This window comes from Gracilinanus agilis, chromosome 4 (genome assembly GCF_016433145.1).
Source record: "Gracilinanus agilis isolate LMUSP501 chromosome 4, AgileGrace, whole genome shotgun sequence".
Classification (NCBI taxonomy): domain Eukaryota; kingdom Metazoa; phylum Chordata; class Mammalia; order Didelphimorphia; family Didelphidae; genus Gracilinanus; species Gracilinanus agilis.
This window is the reverse complement of record NC_058133.1, coordinates 16363525-16386644: the sequence shown is the minus strand read 5'-3', so window position 1 is coordinate 16386644 and position 23120 is coordinate 16363525. Positions and strand designations below refer to the sequence as shown.

Genomic DNA, 23120 nt, shown 5'->3' with positions numbered 1-23120 from the left:
GGAAGGAAGGAAGGAAGGAAGGAAGGAAGGAAGGAAGGAAGGAAGGAAGGAAGGAAAGAAGGAAAGAAGGAAAGAAAGAAGGAAGGAAGTAGAGAGGAGGTAAGCAACTTACAAGGAATCTCAAGGCTAGTAAGCTCCTAAGTCAGTATTTGAACTCAAGTCTCTGGGTAGCAAACATGCCCTAATCTAAGATCTATGAGTTTTTGTGCAAGTAAAAGTGATTTAAATTCCTTGGACCTAATCTTATATTCTTCTATAATCCGAATTGAAATTCTAGCTCTGTGACTTAATTATACCATAACTCTAATGTCTAAAAATTGACAAGACACCTTAAGGGTTGTGAATGTGTTGTTTGAGCCTCCCAATAACCTGGGAGGCAGGGGCTATTATTATGCCCATTTTATAGACATGGAAACTGAGGCTGAGTGACTTTCCCAGAGTGTCACCACAGTGGAACCCAGGTCTTAGCCCCATTCACTAAACCATGATGCCTATTATTTACTCTCTCCACAACCCCTGACCAGATCACTTTCCTTGCCTGGACTCCTCTTTCTTCCTCCATAAGTTGAGACACCTTCCTTTCTAAATCCATCCCATGACCTTGAGTCAGAGGACCCAAGTTCAAATTCCCTCTTCTTCTCCCTCTCCGCTGTGTGACCTTGAGTAACTCAACCACTTTGGGCTCCAATTTCCTCCTCTGAGAGGAGGGGTTTGGCTCGAGGACCTCTAAGTTCTCCTTCTGACTCTAACTCTAGGACCTTCTAGCATTTAAGGAGGTAGCTTCACATGATGGGGGAAACGTTGGATTTGCCCTCAGAGGCTCTGGGTTTGAATTCTGCCTGAGACCCATAAACTATGGGACTTAGAAGTGAGTCTCTGGGCCTTCTGGGGTTGCTGCGAGTCTACAATGAGGGGCTTGGGCAAGGTGACCCCTAAAGCTCCCTCCAGCTCCCTGATAGCCGGTGGTTGTGAGGTTTTTCAATGCAAAAGAATTCTCCCCGGCAGAATCTTGTTCCATGTCCAGATGCCAGAGAGCCAGCAGGGCCACATTCAGGCATTACGAGAGTGACTCCATGTGTGTGTGTTTCCTTCCACGTTTTGGAGATCTGGGAGGCTCTCAGATAAAAGGATTCATTTTCCCAGCTTGAGGTTTCGGTCAGAACAGAGGTCCTGGCCAAGATGGCGGGGCTAGTCTGTGCGGTTTGGACTCCTCCGTGGGGCCGGCCGTCACAGACCAAGTGGGCCACCTCTGGCCTTCGCACCGAGGGGCTACGGCTGGAAGCTGTCCGGTGCTTCCCTGCTCTCTCCTCTGGGAGGGCTTGCTTGCGGGGAAAGGGACCCAGCAGGACACCCAGAGCATGGATGAACGGAGGCTTTTTGAGTTCATCCCTTTTCTCCTTTGGGGGAAACGACATCAATTTCTGGGCTTTGGGGCAAACGTAAGAACGAGGACTTGGTTGCAGAGGGCGCCCACTGAGGGCTCACAAAGTCACGTATTTTTTTCTCCCTCTTGAATGAAGGATTTACTGAAAAAAGGCATGGCCGTGTGGGAGTTGTGGTTGTGGCCAAGTCACTGCCCTCCTGACGGGCATTCCGCACTTAGCCACATATGGTGCATTTTATCTTTTGTGGGTTTCCTCCCATGAATAAGACTTTACAAGCAAAAGGGTGACAGATGTTCCCAGCTAGGGGCAGCGGGGGGTGGGGTGGGGCGCTAGAGGGCTGGATTTGGAGTCAGAAAGAGCTGGGTTTGAATCCTGCCTCATCCACTTATTACGTGTGATCCACAGAGAGTCCTTCCCCTTCTGTCTGCCTCCGTTTGCCTCTCTGTTGTTCAGTCCTAATTCAGTTGTGTACGACTCTTGATGACCCCGTTTGGCCTTTTCTTGGCAAAGATACTGGAGTGGTTTTCCATTTCCTTCTCAAAAGAGAGACAAACAAGGTGAAGTGACTTGCCCAAGGTCATGCAGCTAGTGAGCCTCTGAGGCCAGTGAGTCTTCCTGACTCCGGACCCAGGGCTCTGTACCTCCTCACTGCCCTGCCCTGTCTGTAAAATGAAGCTCATAATATCTGCCTGTTGATTAGCCTTCTTAATCATCAAGCGAATCACACCAAAATGGAGCTAATAATAGCACCTACCTCAAGGGAGTGAATAATGGAAATCCCAAATATATACATATATATTTGTATAAATGCAGAATACAAATGGATATGTGAGGCATATAAATGGTAATTTATATTTAAATGCATAAATGTTAGTTTAATATTATTGTTAGCTGCCATTTTTATTTACTGTTCCCCCCCCCCCCAAAGCCATTTGATGTTGGAGAGGCAAGGATTATGGTGCCTCCTTTACAGTCAAGGAAACTGAGGCACAGAGGTGCAGGGACTCCACCAAGGCCCTATAGATTGTAAGTGACCGTTTGGGGGGGAGGGGGTTGTGGAAGGCATTTGACGTGGAGTCAGATGTCCTGTGTTCAAATCCTGGTCGTTTTGTCATCGAGCCCATCTTAATCCATTGCTGATGGATTCAAACATTGGAGTGAGGACTGGACCCCATGTCTCCAGAGCCCACATCCAGGGCTCTTTCCACTTCTCCCCACTTTTCCCCACCCATTGGCTCATCTCCCCCCAGGGCGCCCCTAATCATTCAGGAAGAGACAGGAGGGTCTGAGGGAAAGGCTGCTGGGACGGCCATCACCCATGGAGACCAGGGCTCTCTTCTGGGATTGGCATTTTTAAGGACTTTCTTGATCAGATTCTAGAGATCAGAGAGAGACTCTAGAGGAGGGTGAAACAGGAGAACGAAGTTCCTTGAGGCCACAGCATTTAAGGATAGAGAAGTACCCTGGGAAGAAGACCTGTGTTCAAGGGCCACCTCTGAGACACACTAGCTGTGTGACCCTGGGCAAGTCACTGGGCCTCCAGAGCTCCGTTTCCTAAGCCCACATGGCCTGAATGGATGGAGCCTTGTGGAAGGAGTCGGCGTGACCCCACGGGGCAGAAGCAATGGGTAGGACATGTAGGGAGACAAATTCCAGCTTGATGGATGGAAGGAGCTTCCCCATCCCTGGAGGTCTTCAAGCAAAAGCTGGACTCTTGTTCCAGTCGGGGTGGGACTTGAGGGCTTCTCTGAGACTCTCTCTCACTCTGGCATCCTGGGAAACCCATTTGGAGGAACCATTTGCCAATGGGAAGCTGCTGGCCTGCTCACGATGGACATCCGGGGTCTGCCTGCTTGGAGCAGCTCGTGGCCTCTCCCCGGCTGGGTGAGGGGGGCCCGGGGGGGGGGCCTCCACAGCACATGGGAAGAGCCACCTCCTTCCTCCATGTGTGAATGTCCTTAAATAACCCGGGATGCTGGAGCCAAGTGTCACACCCAGTTCTGGATTCCACATTAACAACCTCCTTCCGCCTGCGTTAATCTTTGGCCTTGAGGCCTTTTGTTTAACTTTTTAATTTGAAAAACAGATAGGCGGCCCAGCAGCCCCCGGTTTGCTTCTAGCTAAGAGGAGCAGCACCCAAGCAGGCTCCCAGTTCTTCCTTTGCTGCTTGTTTTCTCTCTCTCTAAGTGCACATCCTGTTCTCCTGTGCTGGCGAATGGGGAAAAAAGCCCTGGATTGGGGGGAGGGGACACCCAGCCTGCCCTTTTGCAGCAGGGGAATTAGAGGGGGGGCCCTAATCGAATCCCCTCTTGTGCTGGTGGTGGTTGTTTTGAGCTGAGGGGCAGACCTGCCCAAGGCTGCACAGCAAGTATCCTCTGACTTCCAGGATAATTCTGTCCTAGCTGGGTGACCCTGGACAAGTCACTTAACACTTGGACCCAATGCACTGTATTGATTCTAAGGTGGAAGGTCAGGGTTTATAAAGAAAAAAGATAATTCCGCTTCAATCCAGTGAACATAGAGATTTCTCGTTATTGTTGTTATTCAGTCAATTCTTTGCGATCCCATTTGGGGCTTTTCTTGGCAAAGAGACTGGCACGGTTTGCCATTTCCTTCTCCAGGTCATTTTACAGACAAGGAAACTGAGGCAAGAAAAGTTAAGTGACTTGCCCAGAGTCACACAGCTAGAAAGTATTTGAGGCCAGACTTGAATTTGGGTCTTCCTGTCTAGGCACTCTATCCACTGTGCCACCTAGCTGCACCCCCCTACATAGTTTCTACATAATTAATTCCTGGGTCACTTGTGGTAGCGGCCTCAGACCAGACCTAGGAAGACTTAGGTTCGAGTTCCCTTTGCCCATTTTTCCTGTACCAAAGAGCATACAAATTGTTTTAATTCATCAAGGACACAAAGAGGGGCTCTCTTAGGATCTTCTAACTTATCTTGGGCATCAAATCCCTTTTAGCCATTTCTGTGCTGTCATTTCTGGGCAGTGCCTAGAGGTGATGTGATGTGGTGGATAGAGATGTGTCCTTGGAACCTGGATGCGTGGACTGGTGTGGTGCCCTTGGGCAAGTCACTGTACATTTCACTGCTTCAGGCAATTTTCTAAGATTGTTTGACCTACAATGATAGAGGAAGTTCCTCATGCCAAAAGTGAGAGGTTTGGCCATTATCTCCACTATGTACCAAGACAGACAAAAAGGAAACAGTCCTTCCCCTCAAGGAGCTTCCATTCTGATGGGGAAGGGAGATTATAACATATATACTAGTAAATATGCAGTTACTACAAAGGCATATGGACTAACCAATGGAAAGGGTGTCATAAAATCAGACCCAAAGGGTAGGTAGGTGGGAGCAAGGTTGTAGACACCATGCCATAAAAAGGAGGCAGAAATGATTTACTGAGTTAGGGACCTTAGAGGTCATCTGTTTACATTTGAAGAAACTGAGGCATAGAAAAGTAAGCGACTGGGCTAAGGTCTTAAGGAGCAAAGCACAGATGGGAATCCAGGAAGAGTTTGGACCAGAGGGCCTCTAAGTCCTCTCTCAGATCTAAGTGTGAGTGCCTGGTGAGATGACCACCAGGATGCTTCCAAAGATCCCTCAGATCCTATGAGATTCCAGACCAGAGATTTTGTATTTTCTCCCCAAGGCAAAAAGGGACCACACCTGATTTTTTTGAGTTAGGGCTCTAGTGGTAAGATGGATGTTTTAGGGACATCATTTTGTCAGCAGTTGAGAGGACTGATTGGAGAGGGAGGATGCAGGGGGCCAGAAGACGAAATAAGAAATTGGTGCAGTAGTGCCAGTAACTGGTGATGAGGTCCTGAGTTAAGGCGCTGAAGTCTGAGGGCCTGGGTTCTAATCTCGGTTTGGTGACCTTGGGTAAATTGAATTGGACTCAATGACTTCTCAGATCTCTGTCAGTCCTCCGAGCCTCCTAGTTTGTCCCTTGCCATCCTTAGTGGCCCCCCAGAGGCCCCAATTTTTATTTTTAAGGGAGGTTTCCATTTTCTTATTGTTTCTTGGAAGGCAGTAGAGGGGCAGAACCATCCCCAGCCCCATGCTCGATCGCTGGCTGGCTCGCCATGACAGACTTCCTGTTTGGGATTCAGACGGGTTGATATTGTTTATGGTCCATAAATCCTTACTACTTTGAGGCTTAAGGAGAGCAGCAGGACTGATCACCAACTTTCATGGGGTTGTAAATTAAGGGCGGGAAAGTGTGATAATACTCCTCAGAGAACAGTAAAAAAAGAGCCCAGCAATGGTTAAATGGAATTTTATAAGCACGCTCAGTGTGCAACTGTTTTGCATTACATGAGTTGAATACCTCCGAGATGACACACATCTGCAGGCCCTTTATTAAATCCTTAGTCAGCACTTTCCAACCTGATGAGATTACTTCTTCGTTTGACTGGAGGAAAAAAAGGGAAGCTCGGATCTTTTGCTGGACTGCAGAATTCTGGGGGATGTTTCACCTTGAGCACAGGGGAGAGGACGACCGGCATGGATGACGCTCCCTGGGAATGGGGTGGGTGGCTGACAAATGGGGAGCCGGCGTGTCCCAGAGCCAGGACCTTTGGGGGATGGTGGATCGGTCTAGAGCATTTGCTTCCCTGATGTCTGGATCTGCAGATAGCATCAGCCCATGTTGTAGTGTCCTAGTGGGACTGGCTGAGATAAAGTACAGAAAAAAGCCTTTGCTGTCTGTCCCAAGGCAGGAAGTTACATTTCTGGAACTCTCAAATCAAGAGAAAGGCAGAAACCATATTAAACTGGAAGTTGTGGCACCAGAAATGCCCAAAGATATGGTGGGTTTTTTAATCTGCCCGAGTGACCTTAGCCATCTTCTACTTGTATTTCCTCATTGGCCGGCCATAGAATCTTTAAAACAAAAACAAAAACAAAAACAAAAAAACCTTTATCTTCCATCTTAGAATTGATACTGTATATTGGTTCCAAGGCAGAAAAGCAGTAAGAATTAGGCACTGAGGGTTAAGTGACTTGCCCAGGGTCACAAAGCTAGGAAGGGGGTCTGAAATTAGACTTGAACCCAGATCTCCTGGCTCTCCATCCACTGAGTCACCATCATATAGTCTTACAAAATTACCATTCTGTAGCCAAAGTTAGCAAGCAGTGTTACAAAAAGAGAATGCAAATGCTTTAAAATCCCCAATGGCCGTAGACTACAAAACAAGGAGAAAATGAGCCTTTCCAAATACCCTCTAGTAACTTACAAGTCAACTTGGGAACCATGGGAAAGGGCTCTGCATTTGGAATGAGAGAATTCAGATTTACAGCCTAGCTAGCTGCCATTTTACTACCTGACTGACTTTGAGCAAGTCTCTTAATGATTCTAGGTCTCAGTTTCTTCATCTGTAAAATGAGAGGGCAAAATGACCACTAATATTCCTTCCAACCCTAGACCTAAGGTTCTGGGGTCTGGGGCAGCATACTGAATTATAGCACATAGGTTTTAGTCCAGCAGAGAGAACATTAGCTCTAGAACAGTGATTCCCAAAGTGGGCGCCACCGCCCCCTGGTGGGTGCTGCAGCGATCCAGGGAGGCGGTGACGGCCACAGGTGCATTTATCTTTCCTATTAATTGCTATTAAAATTTTTTTTAAAAATTAATTTCCAGGGCACTAAGTAATATTTTTTCTGGAAAGGGGGCAGTAGGCCAAAAAGGTTTGGGAACCACTGGGCTAGAGGAAGGAGCCTGGGTTCAAATGCTGATTCTGCCCTTTACTCTCTATGTGACTACAAGCAAGTCATTGCAACCCAACAGGCATTTATGAAGTACCTACTGCATACACTCCAAGCACTGGTGCTGGAAGTACAAAGACAAGGCATAAAAGATCCTGCTCCCCGGGGCCTCGGTTTCCTCGTTTGTGAAATGGTGATGTTGATCAGGCAGCAAGCCTTTATTTAAGCCCTTAGTATGTGCCATGGGGATACAAAGAAAGGCAAAAGCCAGCCCCTGCTCTCAAGGAGCTCACACCCTAGCAGGGGAAGCACCTCCAAAACTCTGTACAGAAATGATTCTAAAGAGGATAGCTTAGAGCTAGTTAACAGAGAAGAGGTACCATGCTCAAGTCCCAGCCAGTAAACATTTATTAAGCACCAACTGTGTGCCAGGCACCATGCACAGGTTTCCTTGGCTTAGTCCCTGATCCTATAACCTCTAACCCACGAGGGATTTGTACTTCATCACCTCTAAGGTGCCTTCCAGGACGGGGTCTGTGATCCCATGAATCAGGAGCCCAGCAGGGGGTTTGGCCCCTGGGTGCCTTCCAAGGTCTCTTCTCCCTCCCAGACCCTGATGCCCTGAAATCTAATTCACAGCAAGCCATTTTCCAATTGATCTCCAGAAAGGCCGATCCACATCCGCCGACCCTAACCTGCCTGCTTGCAGCCTCAGCAAATCGATGATCCCCTGGAGGTGTCCTCAGCCAGATTGGGGGGGGGGGCGGTGTCAGCAGTCAGACCGAAGGAGAAATGGGGGGGGAGGGAGGGGGAAGGAGGTGCCACTCTGGCAAGGGTTAATGAAGGCTGCCCATTGGTCGCTTCTTAAGGAGCCGGGCTGAGGGGGGCCCCCAGCCCCGAGAGCCCGGCTCCCTTATTGACATGTCGCTAGTCAAGGGGCACAATAGCCCTCTGTGTCTGCCAGATCATTGCTGGAATCATCTTCAGGAAAGGAGGGGGAAAAGTTTTGAAAGCCCCACCGTGAGACAAAAGGCCAGGAACTGCAGTGCCGCATGCAAGCTGAGAAAGCCCGGAGTCAGCAACTTCCATTGATTAAGAACTAACCTTTAGAGTAACTCGCCGAGTGTGTGGTTAGCATTTAAATTTAAACATGTCAGGAGTTGATTTGTGTTCCTGAATACCAACTCCGAAGGAGGAACCTTCACGTCGCCTCTTTCCCCCTAATTCCCTTAAGCAGCTAAAGAATTTCATGAAATGTCAATAGGGCAAAAAATCCGGGGGGGCGGGGGGCTCGGCCGGGGGGAGCCGCCCCAGCCCCCGGGCTCGCTTTCCCAGGCGGATCTTCACACACCGCCCTCCCCCCACCCCCCCAAGACAAAAACTGCGGGCCGGCGCAACCCCATAATTAGCCCTTTGTCTAAGTCGCCCAAGTGCCAGAGAAAGACGGGTTAATTAAATCTGGGAGAGTGTTGGTTTTGGGAGTGGGGGTCCCCGCTTGCTGTGAAGGTCATAAATTAGGCAGAATAAATACCTCAATGTGTTTGCAGTGGGCCCTGCTACGTCAGAGCCCCGGGAAGGGTGGTGGGAGGAGAGCCGAGGCTTTCTTGCTAATGATAGTCACGTCTGGGTCTGTCTGGTTGCCCCTAGCAACCAGACATGATGTAACACCACGATGAACTTGAACTTGGGGGACTTGAAAAGAGAACAATAGACCAGAGCAATCAATAAAGCCTATTTCAGTGAAGGATTACAGAGCTGCTCTGGGGTAACCTTGTCTGCAAGGCACACACTGAATAGTAAGATGGGAAGAAACTTGGCTTCGGGGGGCTTTTTCTGAGGCCAGCGCGAGCACTGCAGAGCTCCGCCGGGCCGCCGAGGCCGGCCCGGGGAGGCGAGGGCCGGGGAAGGGCGCCCCCTGCCGCCCCCTCTGGGTCCCCAGAGCTGCTCTGGGAACTCGCAGCCACGCTGGTTCCCCGAGGGCGGCTGCAAGGCTGGGGTCCTCGCCCTCCAGGGAAACGGGGCTCTTAGCTTGGGGCTGGCCCTATCCGACACCGCAGCTCTGGCGAGGGCCAAAAATGGCGCCCGGACGTTGGGGCTCTCTTAGCACCCCCTCCCCCCCCGTTTTAGCCAGGCCACACAGACTGGCCAGTCAGGACACAAGAGAGCCCTTTCTTGGTTGGGTTTCTCAAAGCCTGGCAGAGAAGAGGCGCTGAGAGTGCACAGCAGGAGGAGGAGGAGTTTAGAACGGCTCTAGAACCGAGGGCGAGGGAGAGACCCGGGGGGAGATCTTCCACCAACTTCCGTGGGAGCCCGCCGCCTTCGGCCCTTAGGCTCCCGGGGCCACAGAGCCTTCTTTTAACCGGAAGAAGGCCCCATCGGCCCCGGAACCGGCCCTGGCTTAACCCTTTGGACGCTGGCCCTGCGCCGCTGCACATAAAGTCCTGGCCGGTGCTGAAAGGCTCCCAGGTGCCTCGGACCAGGCGCCCTGGGCGTTCGGGCGGCGGGCAGGTCCCCGGATGTGGAGCCTCGAGGTCGGCGTCTGAGCCGTGGCACTCCGGTGGACCATCCCAGTGGCCCGGGCAACCCTCCCCCACCCCCCCACCCACCCCCAAGACTCGGAGTTACAAAGCTGGCTGTTGGGTTTTCTCCTTATTTTCTTTTCAGAACATGTTTCCGCCCGAGTTTTCCAAAGTTCTGTGATTCGTGCTGGCTCCCTCCCTTCCTCCCGACCCCCTCCCGGAGCTGGAAAGCAATTCAGCCCGGCTTATACATATATCATCAGGCAAATACGCACCCATTTGGGGAGCTGGTTACATGTGTTGGTGAAAGGAATTTCCATGGTGGGAGTCCCACTCCATTGAGGAAACCACAAACCTGGCGCAAAAGCCTACGAACACACACACATACATATATGTTATGTATGTATATGTACAGATCTACACATACATTTTGCTAATAACGCTCAAAGGGTTCTGAGAATCTCATCATTCCCCCTAACAGTGCAATATGTAGCCCGTCTATCCTTGCCCAACCTGTCTTTTTTTTTTTTTTTAAAACCCTCACCTTCCGTCTTAGAATCAATACTGTGTATTGGCTCCAAGGCAGAAGAGCAGTAAAGGCTAGGCAATGGGGGTCAAGTGACTTGCCCAGGGTCACCCAGCTAGGAGGTGTCTGAGGTCAGATTTGAACCTAGGACTTCCCATCTCTAGATCTGGCTCTTAATCCCCTGAGCCACCCAGATGCCATCCTACGTAATTTTTGTCCCTACAAATTCTTCCCTAAAAGTTAACTAAGACTCTGCCTCAGTTTCCCTTGACACAGCAAGAATACCAGTGGAGCCCACAGCCCATGCAATAGTGACCCTTCACTCTGGATTAAATGAGTGAATAATCACAGAAAGAGATCGAGAGAGAGAGACAGAGAGAGAGAGAGCTTGGCTTACGTGATCTCGTTAGATCATCTTACTATCCTGCAATATGGATATTGCTATATGCAATGTTATTATCCCCATTTTTACAGATTGGGAAACTGAGGTTCCTGGAGGGTAACTGAATCCCTCACAGTCAGGAACAGGCAGAACAGGGCTTGAGTTCTGGATTCCCATGGAGGTCTCCTTCCTTCCAAGGGCAATGCTTTGTCCCTGATGCTACCCTAAATGAGGAAAGAAGGCTATTCTAGAAGAGCACATCAAAAGAGATCATCAAGTGGTTCATCTTCAAATATCCTTCCCAGAAAGAAGAGGAGGAGGAGGAGGAAAGCTGGTTCCCTTTGACTAAGCACCTGCCTTTGTTGTGAGGTGCCAAGTGGACAGAAGCTAGCTGTGCCCACTTTGAGTAGAAGAGAAACAAAAGGAGGAAACTGCCCACTTTGGGGGCCGGGGGAGGGAAAGTCTTCATGGAAGAGGTGAGCTGGACCAACAAGCTTAACCCAGAGCCCCAGACTTTAAGTCAATTGGCTTCTGTTCTGGGCCACTCGGTCTGGAGGGCCCAGTGCCAAGTGAAGAAGAGCACTGTTCTTCAGAGTTCCTATTTCCTCGGAGGAAACAATCCGTTCTGAGATCATCCCAGAAAAAGTTCTCTAAAATGATTATAAAATAACTTGGTTGGAGGAGGAGAAGCCTGCAAACGGAAGGAAATCCGCGTTTAGAGGGCTGAGCAATTCCGCTTTATGTCGTATCTGTTTAAAGAACACAGAGCCGTGTCTACACAGATAGAAAAGCATTTTCTGCTCTAGAAATATGGCTCTAGTCCACGGGATTCTTACAGGACGGCAAAATGATTTCTTTTTGAATCGGTGGGTTCCTCTCATTGCACCCTACACTGTAAACACGTGGCGCTGCTTACCTGCACGAGGCTTCTGTGCTGGCCTCACCTGAAGAGAACAAGGATGCCCGTTTCCATTTTTGGGACCCCACAAAGTGCCTTCGTGTGGCAGCCGAGCCCGCAGGCTTTGTCCCTTACAGAGTATCCATTCCCATGGCGGGTTCTGAACTGTTTCTTTGGTCTTGGCATTGGAGGGACCACAGAGGGTTGGAGAGATGCTGAAGGTGCTGGAAAGAGACCGTTTTTGTTCAAAGTGGAGGAAGGGAGAGTCAGCTAGAGCAGGACAGCCAGAGTCAAAAGCCTAACGTAGGGGCCAGCCAGGCGGCTCCGTGGATCGAGAACCTAGTCTAGAAATAGGAGGTCTTGGGTTCAAATCTGACTTCGGACCCAGCTGAGCAAGTCGCTTGACCCCTATTGCCTTGCTCTTCTGCTTTGGAACCAATCCATAATATTGATTTTAAGGTGGAAGGTAGGGGTTTAAAAAAGAAAAAAAAAAAGCTTAACCTAGCACATAGTATGCCCATTATTGACCCTTCTCAGTTATAGAATAGAAATCTGGACCCATCTGGTTGTCGTCAATAGTGTTCTTTTCAATAATTCAATTCAGCAATTTATTGAAAAACTTACAGAATCTCATTAGTCTTAGAGACTATCAGACCAGTCCTCTCATTATAAAGATGAGGAAACGGAAGCCCAGAGAAATGAATCCTTTTGCCCCTGGTGTGGTGAATGGGGGACTGGACTTGGTGTCGGAAGAGCTGTCAAATTCTGCCTCAGACACAATATGTGCCTCAGTTTCCTTATCTGTAAAATGAAGAAGGTGGACTCAGTAGCCTTCAGTCTAAATCTGTGATCTTATCATCGGAAAGCCCCGGCTGCAATGACAGGCTCTGTGACTAGAGGCAATCTTCTTAGCCTCTCTGAGATGTTTCCTTCTCTGGAAAGCAAAGATGGTGATCTCCACAGTGCCTCCCGCCCCGCGTGGCCGGCATCCTCAGGCAGATCGTGGGTGGCCTCATTCTGCGCCCTTTGCAGTCTCTCTACCAACAGTTCTCATTCCTGCCCAAAGGAATCCAACCTGCAAGTGGCAGATCTCAGACCAGAGAGCAGTTCTAAGGGAACAGCCTCTCTCACTGCCTCAGTGACCATTGGGAAGTGGAGACTCTGTCCTCTTTCTGCAGTGACCCTTTAAGGCTTCCTTCCTGACTAGCCACTCACTACCAATGTTGGCCTTTTCCTTTTTGTTCTAAAGTGACCGGCGCAGGGTGGCCAACTGGCTCAGTGGATAGAGTGCCAGGCTTAGAGTCAGAAGGATCTGGGCTCAAATCTGATCCCAGATGCTTCCAAGCTGTGTGACCCTGGACAAGTCACTTAACCCCGTTTGCCTACCCCTTGCCCTTCTGTCTTAGAGTTGTTTCTAAGACAGAAAGGAAGGGTTTAAAAATAATAATAATAATAATAATAATAATAATACAGTGACAGGGTTACCTTGAGCATGTCTGTGGTGCCCCTCGGGTGCCTTGTCAGTGCTTAAGGACAGAAATATAGGAAGTCCCAAAGTCCCCCCAAAACATATTTAATTTGCATTCCTGAACGGCAGCCCCTCCTTCTCTGTGCCTGTGGCCACCCCCTTTCAGTCACTGCTTTCATTGGGCTAATGGACGCTGTACTCTGCCTCGGCTGTGTAGTTCCAGGCTAGACCGTGACAGGCAGCTAGAGGGTAGAGTGGAGAGAGCCCCGGTCCTGGAGTCAGAAGGACGCCTCTTCTTGAGTTCAAATCTGGCCTCAGATGCTTACCAGCCAGGTGACCCTGGGCAAGTCATTCACCCCTGTTTGCCTCAGTCTCCTCAACTGTCAAATGAGCCGGAGAAGGACCTGCGAAACCACTCCAGTGTCTTTGCCAAGAAAAGAACCCAAATGGGGTCATGAAGAATCTGGCACAACTGCAACTATCGAACAACAGACTCAGACTATCGGGCCCTCAGAGTCAGAATGGATGTGAGAAGCCTGCTTTGAAAAAGGAGTGCCAAAGGGCAGCTGATCAGACCTGAAGAGGGAAGTCCTGGGTTCGGATCTGGATTCAGACACTTCTTAGCTGTGTGACCCTGGACAGGTCACTTCATCCCAGTTGCTTAGCCCTTCCTGCTCTTCTGCCTCCCAACCGATACTCAGTATTGATCCTAAGAAGGTAAGGGTTTTAATAACTGAAAAAAAAAAAATTGGTGTCAAAGGGTTTGCCAGACAGCTTAAGAATTGTCAGGTAAGAATTAAAACCAATATCCAATATTCCAAGTATTATATTTAATAAGATTTATTAATAATAACTAACATAAAAAGCCAGAGTCAAAAGCCAGCTTCCCCAGCCGGCATGTGGAAAAAGAGAGAGCGAGGAGGAGTTACGGAGCTTATAAACCACGTGTGAAGGGGTGCTGGGAGACGAAGTCCCAGGGTGCAAGAGTTTCTGACAAGTCACTCATGGGGAACTCGCTCCTTCCCGAGTCATCAGCTTTAGAAGTTGAGAGTCTTTCTTACAGAACTTGAGCCGCCAGAGGCCGGGGGCTGCTCCATTCTTGTCTCGGTTTCCCCAGAGCTTTGACCCAAGTAGGTCCTTACTAAGGATGTGTGTATTGATTTATACCCAGCCGATCGGGGTCTGCCATTGTCTCCCACTAACCCATCCAGGTGTCACCTTCTAGAGTTAAACAGAATCGGTCCTCCTCCCCCTCTGTGCGAGTCGTTCGTTTTCTAGCTCTAATGGTCAACCGTGTCTCTAATGATGTTTCCAAATGCCTTCCCGTCCTGGCGAGGAGAGGTAACCTGGACTAGGAGAAAGAACCCTAATTTTAGAGTCAGAAGTCCCGGGTTTGAATCCTGCGTCTGTTACCTCCCGGCGGCCCAAGTGACTGGACAGGCCGCTTCTCTTCCAGGCCTCGGTGGCCTCGTCTGTAAATTCTCCAAGATTTCTCCCCTCCTTCCCCCCAGGTTCGGCCTTCCCAAGCCCTTTCTCTGGAGCCCGTTGCGCTGCGCCATGTTGTAACGAGCCCTTCTCGCCTTTGTGTCTTGCAGTCCTGGTACCTGGGATAAAAGTCACAGCATCCCACCATCCACCGGACAGACCACCGGACCCCTTCTCAACTCTGTAACACGGAAGCAGCAGCAGCAGCAGCAGCGCAGATTCTTCATTGTCCAGCGGAAGGGGAGACGAACAGATTCATGGGAAAATGGCGAGCGTTGCGGTCCCACAGCCAAGGCCGCAACCTCTTTGGGATTAGGATTTTTTTTTTTTCAACCACCTTTAGGGACTGTTGTATTTTCTCACATGGTGCTTGAGATGGTTTGGCTTTCGTCGCATTGGAGTGTTTCGCTGGTAGTGTAAGTTGTAGGTGACGTTGGGTGGAGGGGAGGCCGGTCTGCTGTCGCGCTGCCTTCCCCGCCGCACCCCACTTTCCATACGGAGCCCAGCTGTTCCACGGTCTTGACCTCCACTGACCCATACAGATGCGTCCGCCTTTCTGAGCACTCGCGAGGCCCGCCGCAACTAAAACTTTGGTAGTCGCTGAAATCTGCAATATGTAACTTACAGGACAGACAATAGGGCATGTTCTTCTGTGACATATGGGGGGAAATATGCAGTGGGTTCCCTTCTGGGGGGGTGATTTTTGTTCTACAGTCAGCAGTCTAAATGCGTCCCGTGACCCATAGAGGATGGCGAGTCCACTCACGTTGCAGAGAGATCCAGAAATGACAAACTCCTACTATTGTCGTCATTTTTTTTTTAAAGTTTGAAATGCTGCACTTACATTAGAACATTGTGGGGTTTTTTTTTCCAACAATTTTCAACAATTACACAAATTCACGTGGAAATGGGGAAGATGGTCTGTTTTGACAGAAACTGACAGGAATCAATCGAAACAATCGAATTTTGAATTGAGTTAAGTGCAATTTCATTGGATAGCTAAATATCTTTGTAAGATAGAGATTGTTGAAAATTCTATTTTTGTTTTCCAAGTCCTTCTACCCCAGGACTCTAAATTATTGGGGTAAAAAAAAAACAGCCTTGCAAGAAAAAAGGGGAGCTATTTTTGCTTTTTATGTTTTTTATTGTTAAACTTGTATCCCTTTAAAAAACTGAAGGAAAATTTTAAAAAACACAAAAAAAACAAATCTAATGGTGCTTTTACCACAATATGTTAACTACATTAAATGCTAATTAATTATTTTCTTTTATCGAAGCACATAAAAAATTAAGTCATGATATCTGTTAATTTTATAAGCTAAAAGTCACTTATAATGGATTATGCCAATTCTGAAAAAACAAAAAACAAATTTGACATGTTTCCGGCCACCTAGGGTTTATCAGTTCTTGGCCACCTCAAGTCCCAGAGAGCATCTGGAGGTCTGAGACACCTCGGTGTCCTACGTTTTCCTGGACAGACTACAGAGAGAAATGACAAAGATGATGCTGGTGTCCATTCTGATCGAGGGCACTTGTTGGGAAAAAAAAAAAGGAAAAAAATTCGTACCCCCAAATGTCCTGTATCTTATGTACAAAAGTAAAACGAGACAAAAGACAAAAAAATGCAGAAAAAAAACCGAGAACAAAAAATGAGAACAAAATAGAGTGCAAGTGATTTTTTTCTACCAGACAGCGAAGCACCCATTGCTTCCCCAGGCGACTTTCAGAAGGTTTCCTAGACTATACATATATATACGTTCTGATTGGCGCATCTGGCTAATCAGAGAAAATCTGTGCATGTTCTAGTGTTAGTAACTAATTTTTATATAGTTAATGTAGGATAAAGTAGAGTACATTAAGACACAATATTGTAACCCTATTCCAGGCACTTACTTGCCTTTAAACTATGTTTGTTCAGCCCTTGAGAAGGGTTTCTACTACTGTCCTATACAATCAAGTATCTGAAATTCTTGGGAAGTCACTTTTGCTCATCTTTTCCCTGAAACAATGTTGGTTGTTTGTTTTATTTTTTTTTTTCCTCCTTGATTTGCACGAAACAAGCGAAAAAAAAAAATTCCATATCAATGTGCCTTGCCCTGGATAGCGATTATTTCTGAAATTGTTGCACACGTTCCTCGAATCGAAAGGGTTTTTTTCCCTGGTCAAGCATTTGGAGACACTTTTTTTGTAAATGTGACTTTGACGTCCGCCATCGTCGGTTTCCACTTCTAGAATCTAAGTAGCGAGTAGTCGTTCCGCAGATAGGAGTAGTGTGTATTGTCCGGTGTGGTCAGTGGCAGTGCTATTCTGAGATCTGTAGATGCTAGAGAAAAAAAAATCAGTATTTTGGGATGTTGCTGCATTGGACATTTTCTTTCGGAGTCTTCCTTTATTTCGTTTTGTTTTCTTTCCCAGATATATGAAAATATGCAATACCTGCTTATATCATGTAGAAACGCTTAGTGGTGATTGATTTTTCTTTTGATTTTTTTTTTTTATTTGACCAAAGTCGGTGCTGCAGTTGATGCAGTATGTTTTCGGTGTTTGTCTTTGTCCTTTTTTTTTTTTTTTTTTTTTTTTTTTTTTTTTTTTTGCGAATTTTGAATGCACGGAGGCAGGAAGGGCTCCCTTTAGAGTAGCAGTCAAACTGTGAAGCACTAAGCTGACCTTGCTTCAAGCAATTTTTTGTTTTCTTTTTACAACTATTCCTTTCACAAGCAAGCCTTAAAAAAAAAATAGCGTTTTAAAAAAAAACACAACAAAAAAAAAACCAACCTTCCTTTTTCTTCAGATCCCCACACCCCATTTTTCTTAGCCGACCAGTTGATCCACATTCAATAAATATAATAATGCCCATTTTTATATGCACGTTTTTAAACTTCCGAGTTTGGAGAAAGAAAAATAAATAATTGTTTACTGGTTCTCTCTATTTAAGGAAAAAAAAAATAAACCGTTTTGGACTTTGATACGTGTCTGGTAAGTGGTTGAGTAGTTTGTTGGGCTCTGTTGTGTTGTGTGAGAGTCAGTGTACAGTATCATTTCCTGTAGCCAGCATTCTTTGCCTTCCCCCTAATAGCACTTAGCAGGGCATTACTTTGCGATGACATTATGTGCACTATGAAAAAAATAAATAAATTTGCAGCTTACAGTGCTTCACAGTGAAGGGAAAAAAAGAAAAAAAAAAGAAAAGAACAACAAAAAAGCCTAGAGAGACATTTTGTCAGAACCTTTGCTCTAAGCCGAGGTGTTACCAGTGAAATTGGTCTGTACATAACGATGAAATTGCACCCTTTTTTTTTTTCAATGAAGAAAAGAAAAAGAATAAAAAAAAAAAAAAGACGAATCCACCGAAGCAATAGTTGGGGCAGGTCCAGTGATTTGGGGCGAGCTGATTGAGAGCGAGAGAGAGAACGCCACTGCTCCCCCTCAGAAGATAATGTAATTTGTACGTTGTATAGTTTTATGGATTTGTTTGACCCTATTTTATAATGCAGGACTTTTGTAATGTTGTTTAAATGAGGAAAAAAAAAATCTGTCCAATTAGCCTAGTGGAATTTCTGATTGTTTGTTATAAAGACAGCGTTCATAGAATTGCTTTTTCTCTTTATTTTTTAATTCGTTTTCATTGCTGTTGGGTGCCCCCCACCCCTCCTTTTTGGGGAACTGGATTTAAGTTGAAAACTTTCCCGTTCCTTTTTTTTTTTTTTTATGTATGTATTTAAATACAGTTATTTTTCTTCTCTTGATGATATAGCCTATTCCTATGCTTCAGAAGTGTAGGCTACTGGAGACCCATTGTAAATGGACATGACAGGTATGCCGTTTATTTTATTTTTTTTTTCTCTCGAAGATATTTTGTCACATTGAGTTCGATGAAGCCGGAGTTAGGGAACTCTGAACCCGTTTGCAGAAACAAACAAACAAACAAACAAACAAACAAAAAGGTTTTGAAGGCTTTGCAACATTCGGGAGGCAGTCCAGGGTCCTAACTGACAGGGATGTGGAGTCAGAATGAAACACTTTCAAGGACCCTTTTTTTGTTCGCTGTACCCTCCTCCAGAAATGACAGTTGGGTTGTGATTGGACTGGAAAGGAGGGAGAGAGGAAGCAGGGTTCGATTCCCCAGAATCAAATCAAAGCCAAGAAAAGAGACTGGAGGAAGACCTGAGATTGGGCAGGGTGCAGGGATTCAGAGCTGGCGGGATCCAGGAGACAGGGAATTGGGAAACGTGCGGGACCAAACGTCCCATCCAACGCCAAATCGGTGGTCCTAGAACACTCTGACATTTAGAGAACGAAACGTCCCACCACTCACTTTCCTGTTTCTTTTCTTCCTCTGGGATCTAAGCCAGAGTCACAAACACTAAATGGCTCCAGCCTCTTTCATCCCAATCCCTCATCCAATCTCTAGGGTTTCCCCCCACCATGATCACTAGTCGCAGGCCCTTCTCCCTGCCTCTTGCCCACCAGCTCCCAACTCTCAGACGTATCTCCTGTTGGAATGAAGCGAGCATTTGCTCGTCTCCTACGGCACACCCCAGCCATGCAGTTAGTAACTTATTGATCTCTTCCATCAGCTCCGAGTTAGAGTTTAGGCAGACATAGGATGCTTTCCTCAGTCTCAGTCTCTGTTGGATCCCTTCCCTGAAGGTAGAAAGGAGAAAGGGACCCCCAAACACACACACACCCCAAATTTAAAAGGTTCCTGGACTCACAGTATCCGGTCAGCCCACAGGAATATACAAAAATAATCATGCTCATCCCTCTTTAAAATTCTTCCTTCACTTTGTTTTGTTTTGTTTTCGTCAGTGTATTTTGCAGCTTTGTAGTAACAGTGTTATAAACCATTTACTGTTCAAATCTGGATTTGTGGCCTAAAATCAGTAATCTCAAAAACCCGGTTTTTCCTTGCGATGTTGTTCTGACCCACAAGGAAAGTCAGTGAATATTGTACTTTGCATTGTGTCTCTGGAAATATCTTTTCGGTTGTTGTTTAGCGATGGTGGTTTCTTTTGTTACTTCTCGACTTTTTTTTCTTCTCCTTCTTAATTTGAGTTCTTTTTTTTTTTTTTATTTTTATTTTTTGGTCGAAGGCCTCCATAGAACAAATTGCAAACACAAGTGGCACAGTCGTGTGAGGAGAGCTTCCATGGCACCTAAACAAAAAAACAAAACCCCCCACAAACCAGTCCGCTTTCCTTAGGAGATCTGGTGGTGGATGTCTCAGGAAGCAGGACCCCTGCCCGCCACGCAGGGCCGTCCCCAACGTCAGCTTCCCAAGGCCCATTTTTGTCTTGAAGTCAGTGCATGTACCTCCCGTTGGACAGTCCCGTGACTCTGCCTCCCTCCCTCCGGTCCAAGGCTGTGCTCCCGTCTCATCGGCGTCTTGCATCCGTCCGTCCCCTTTTTTCTTTTCGCCAGTTTAAAAAAAAAAAAATATATATATATATAAAAGGCAGTGGGATGAGAACGTCTTTGATCTATAGCAGGTAACATTGAAGCTGTTCTGTGGCACTTAACTCGAGGGAAGACTTCGTTGCCACTTCTGAGATCAATCTAACGTTTAATGCAAATCCATTACATGGTGCTATTACAGGCTGGCAAAATGATTTACGAAAAGAAAAAAAAAACGAAAAAAAAAAAAAAAACGTGACACCTTGGGCTCGTTTCAATCTGCTTTCCCACAATGTAAATGCATAGCAGTGATTTTCTGCATGAGAACTATGCACTAACCTTACCCGAAGAAAACAAATATATCCACGTTGGTATCCCCTTCCGTTGACTCCAGTCCTTGCCTTTTTGGTCATTGTTATGATGCCAGCTTTAGGACAGAATGAATTATAAGAAAAACCAGCATAATACCTGATATATTAAAAATGTAGTGCCTGTGAAATCTGTATTATATTGCTCTTCTGAAGTAAGATTGTTTTCTACACCGGTAGCCTTTGCTGTCTGTCAGGACCTTCTGGTATAGGTGATGTAAGATAACCATACAATATTAATGCATGCTATTCCATAATGCTTAGAGAGCTGTATGAATATTACTCCAAGTTATGTTAGTCTTTTTTTCTGACTTGGTTCTTGTCAGATAGGTTTAAAGATATTTCACTGAGAACGCAAATTCTGTCTCTTTTCTTGATTTTTGGGGTGTTTTCAGTATTTTTGGAGGTATACATTTACTTAAATTCAGTATTACTTGTGTGGTTTTTTTTCTCCTTTCTTTCTCTCTCTCTCTCTCTCTCTCTCTCTCTCTCTCTCTCTCTCTCTCTCTCTCTCTCTCTCTCTCTCTCTCTCTCTCTTTCTCTCTCTCTTCCTAGAGGGCAAGCATGGGTATTGAGTTCAGAAATCAGTGCCTGGCAAGATTTTCGTCTCAAATAACCACCACGTGACTCCCAAGAACTCTGTTTAGGAGGATACACATCAGCATTTCAGTATAAGGGGATGCTTTTCTCTGACTCCTTCACTGATCTTGCTCATGTGCGAAGTGATTTCCTAATGGACAGTGTTCAACCAGGTACCCATGCTTAGCCCTTCTTCACACCAGACCTCTTCATATTAAAAACAAACAAACAAAAAAAACAACAAAAAAGCAAAAAACAAAAAAAACTTTAAAAAAATTCATGTGGCTATTTAGTTTCATGCACAGTTGCAATATTTTCCTTCAAAAAAATTAAACTCTGTACAAACTCTGGGCCCTTTTCATGAGAGAAAAAAAAAATATTTGCTATTAACACGGGATTTCTTTTAGCTATTCTTTTGGTCCAAATCTCCAATGGCTTGCTTCCCAAGTAAAGCAAGATTTTGGTTTTGGTTTTCATTTCCTAGCCAGCACCCACCTGCCTTTTATGCCTTCAGGAGGCTATGGAGCCCTGTTGGGAAAGGATCTTGGGAAATTGAGAGAACAGGTAGTAGAAATTCCCATATTCCATTAGAAACAGCAAGAGAAGGGGAAACATCATGGCTTTGGTGGGATAAAGGGGGGAGAGAGCATCCCGGAGAAGGTCCCAGGCTCCATGCCAGTCATCACAAGATTCACATGTGTACTTACGATGCTATTTGATAAAGATGAAAACCTTTTAAAAATTAGTCTGTACCATAAGAGAACATAGTAGGTGTGCTACCTCTAACCCAGCATCTTCACAAAGCAAAAGACTCAATAAATAAAATGGGAACTTTTCTACCTTTTACAGTGGCTTCAAAGACTAATGCGGTCCAGTAGCTGCTCTCGTTTTTCTCTTGCCATTTTTTTTTAAGCTCAATTTTTCAAAAAAAAAAACAAAAAACAAAAACGCTTTCCCTCTCCCTGGTTTGTTTTGTGTCTTTCAGATGTCTTTTATTACTATTACTATTATTATTATATTATTATTATTATTGTGACGCTTGATAGTCTCTAAATTAGCAACTTTTTTCTGAATGACTCAAAAGGAAGTGCAGAAGATGACTGGTAAGATTTTGGGTGGAGGGGTGCGGTGAGTGTGAGGATAGCCCAGAGATGGCCCTTCTTGATTCATTTTCCTTCCCCCTATGATTGGCTTCCCACACTGGGCGACTAAGGCTGCCACCATTTTGCTGGCTGTCAAAGTTTATCAGCCTCTGGTGAGACCTTGTAGCGATGGAAAGAGCCCCCAGCCCTGCCCAGCCCTGATCCTCCTCCCTCATCTAAGAGTTGCCTAGGACCTTCTCCCAGATGCATTGGGTTTTGTCCACTCAGATGCCCTGTTTTGGCTTTGGTTTTGATTTGGTTTTCAGTTCGGAAGTGGGAGGGGTATAGACTGGATCTTTTCTGATAGACATGTGTGAGATCAATTGGCAAACCTCACCTGCCCCCCCCCGTGTTAATACCATGCTTTTTCTTTTGTCTTTATGAGCTGGCCCCTCGTGCCTCTAGTATCCTTGGATTGACTTTCTTTTAGTTTGGACTGTGTTCTGTGAAAATTTGTAATTGGTTGAGAATCACTGTGGGCGTCCATTGTTATTCAACTAAAATCTCCACAGGTTTTTCCGAGCTGGTGTGGATTAGTTTAACTCTTGTATTCAACCATTAGTGCTACCACCTTCTCACATTACAGTACAATTACTGGAAGCAAGTACTGCATTTCCTATGCAACAAAAAAAGGAAAATAAAAATGCTAATGCTAACGAGCCTGAGTCATCCTTGTCTCCTTTCCTTTTCACCCTCTCCCGTGGATTAAGTGCCTACTAGATTGCTTTGTTTGAAATGGGGTACCCAAGCCTTGCCCTTACAGAGCTTTCAGTCTACCGGGAGATACAACATGGGTAAGGACACTCAACGCTGCCGTTATCAGAACCAAGGACAGGGCCACACAAAGCTCTCAGGGAATGATGGAGGCTTTTGGCTCACTGGGGAGGGTTCTGTAAAGGGAAGACATGCAACCGGGGTGGGGCAGCCAGGGCTTTACTGGGCAGATCTTACAGAGTTTACAATCCTTCATCAGCCAGAAAATAAGAGATTAGTACCTAGTAAGGAAGACTAATTCATTTAAATAGCAAGCTACTGGATGCCAAAGCTGGAGATCTCTTCTCCTTCATGGCCTTGATCATCCACTGGCCTTCCCACTAAGATATGGAGAAAACAGTACGGGTACTGTATTCATATCTTTCCTGCTTTATAGAAATGGAAAGAGAACCTCTGGGAGGGGGGTGACCTGACCAATGTCATATGGATAATAATGACTGGAACCAAGACTCCAGAACAAGCCTTTTTGATTCTTAGTCCATTGTTC

The 23120-nt window shown here is 46.3% G+C and overlaps 1 protein-coding gene across 1 annotated transcript in view; it reads left to right on the top strand.

Moving 5' to 3' along the window:
• NFIA (nuclear factor I A) overlaps positions 1-20125 on the top strand; it is a gene marked incomplete at its 5' end in the record, with an annotated part of 248847 nt that extends 228722 nt beyond the window's left edge. The window contains one exon of the mRNA XM_044671853.1: positions 14487-20125. Within this exon, the coding sequence (XP_044527788.1) occupies positions 14487-14504 (18 nt within the window). The remainder of the gene's footprint in view (positions 1-14486) is intronic.
• Positions 20126-23120: the final 2995 nt, after the last annotated feature.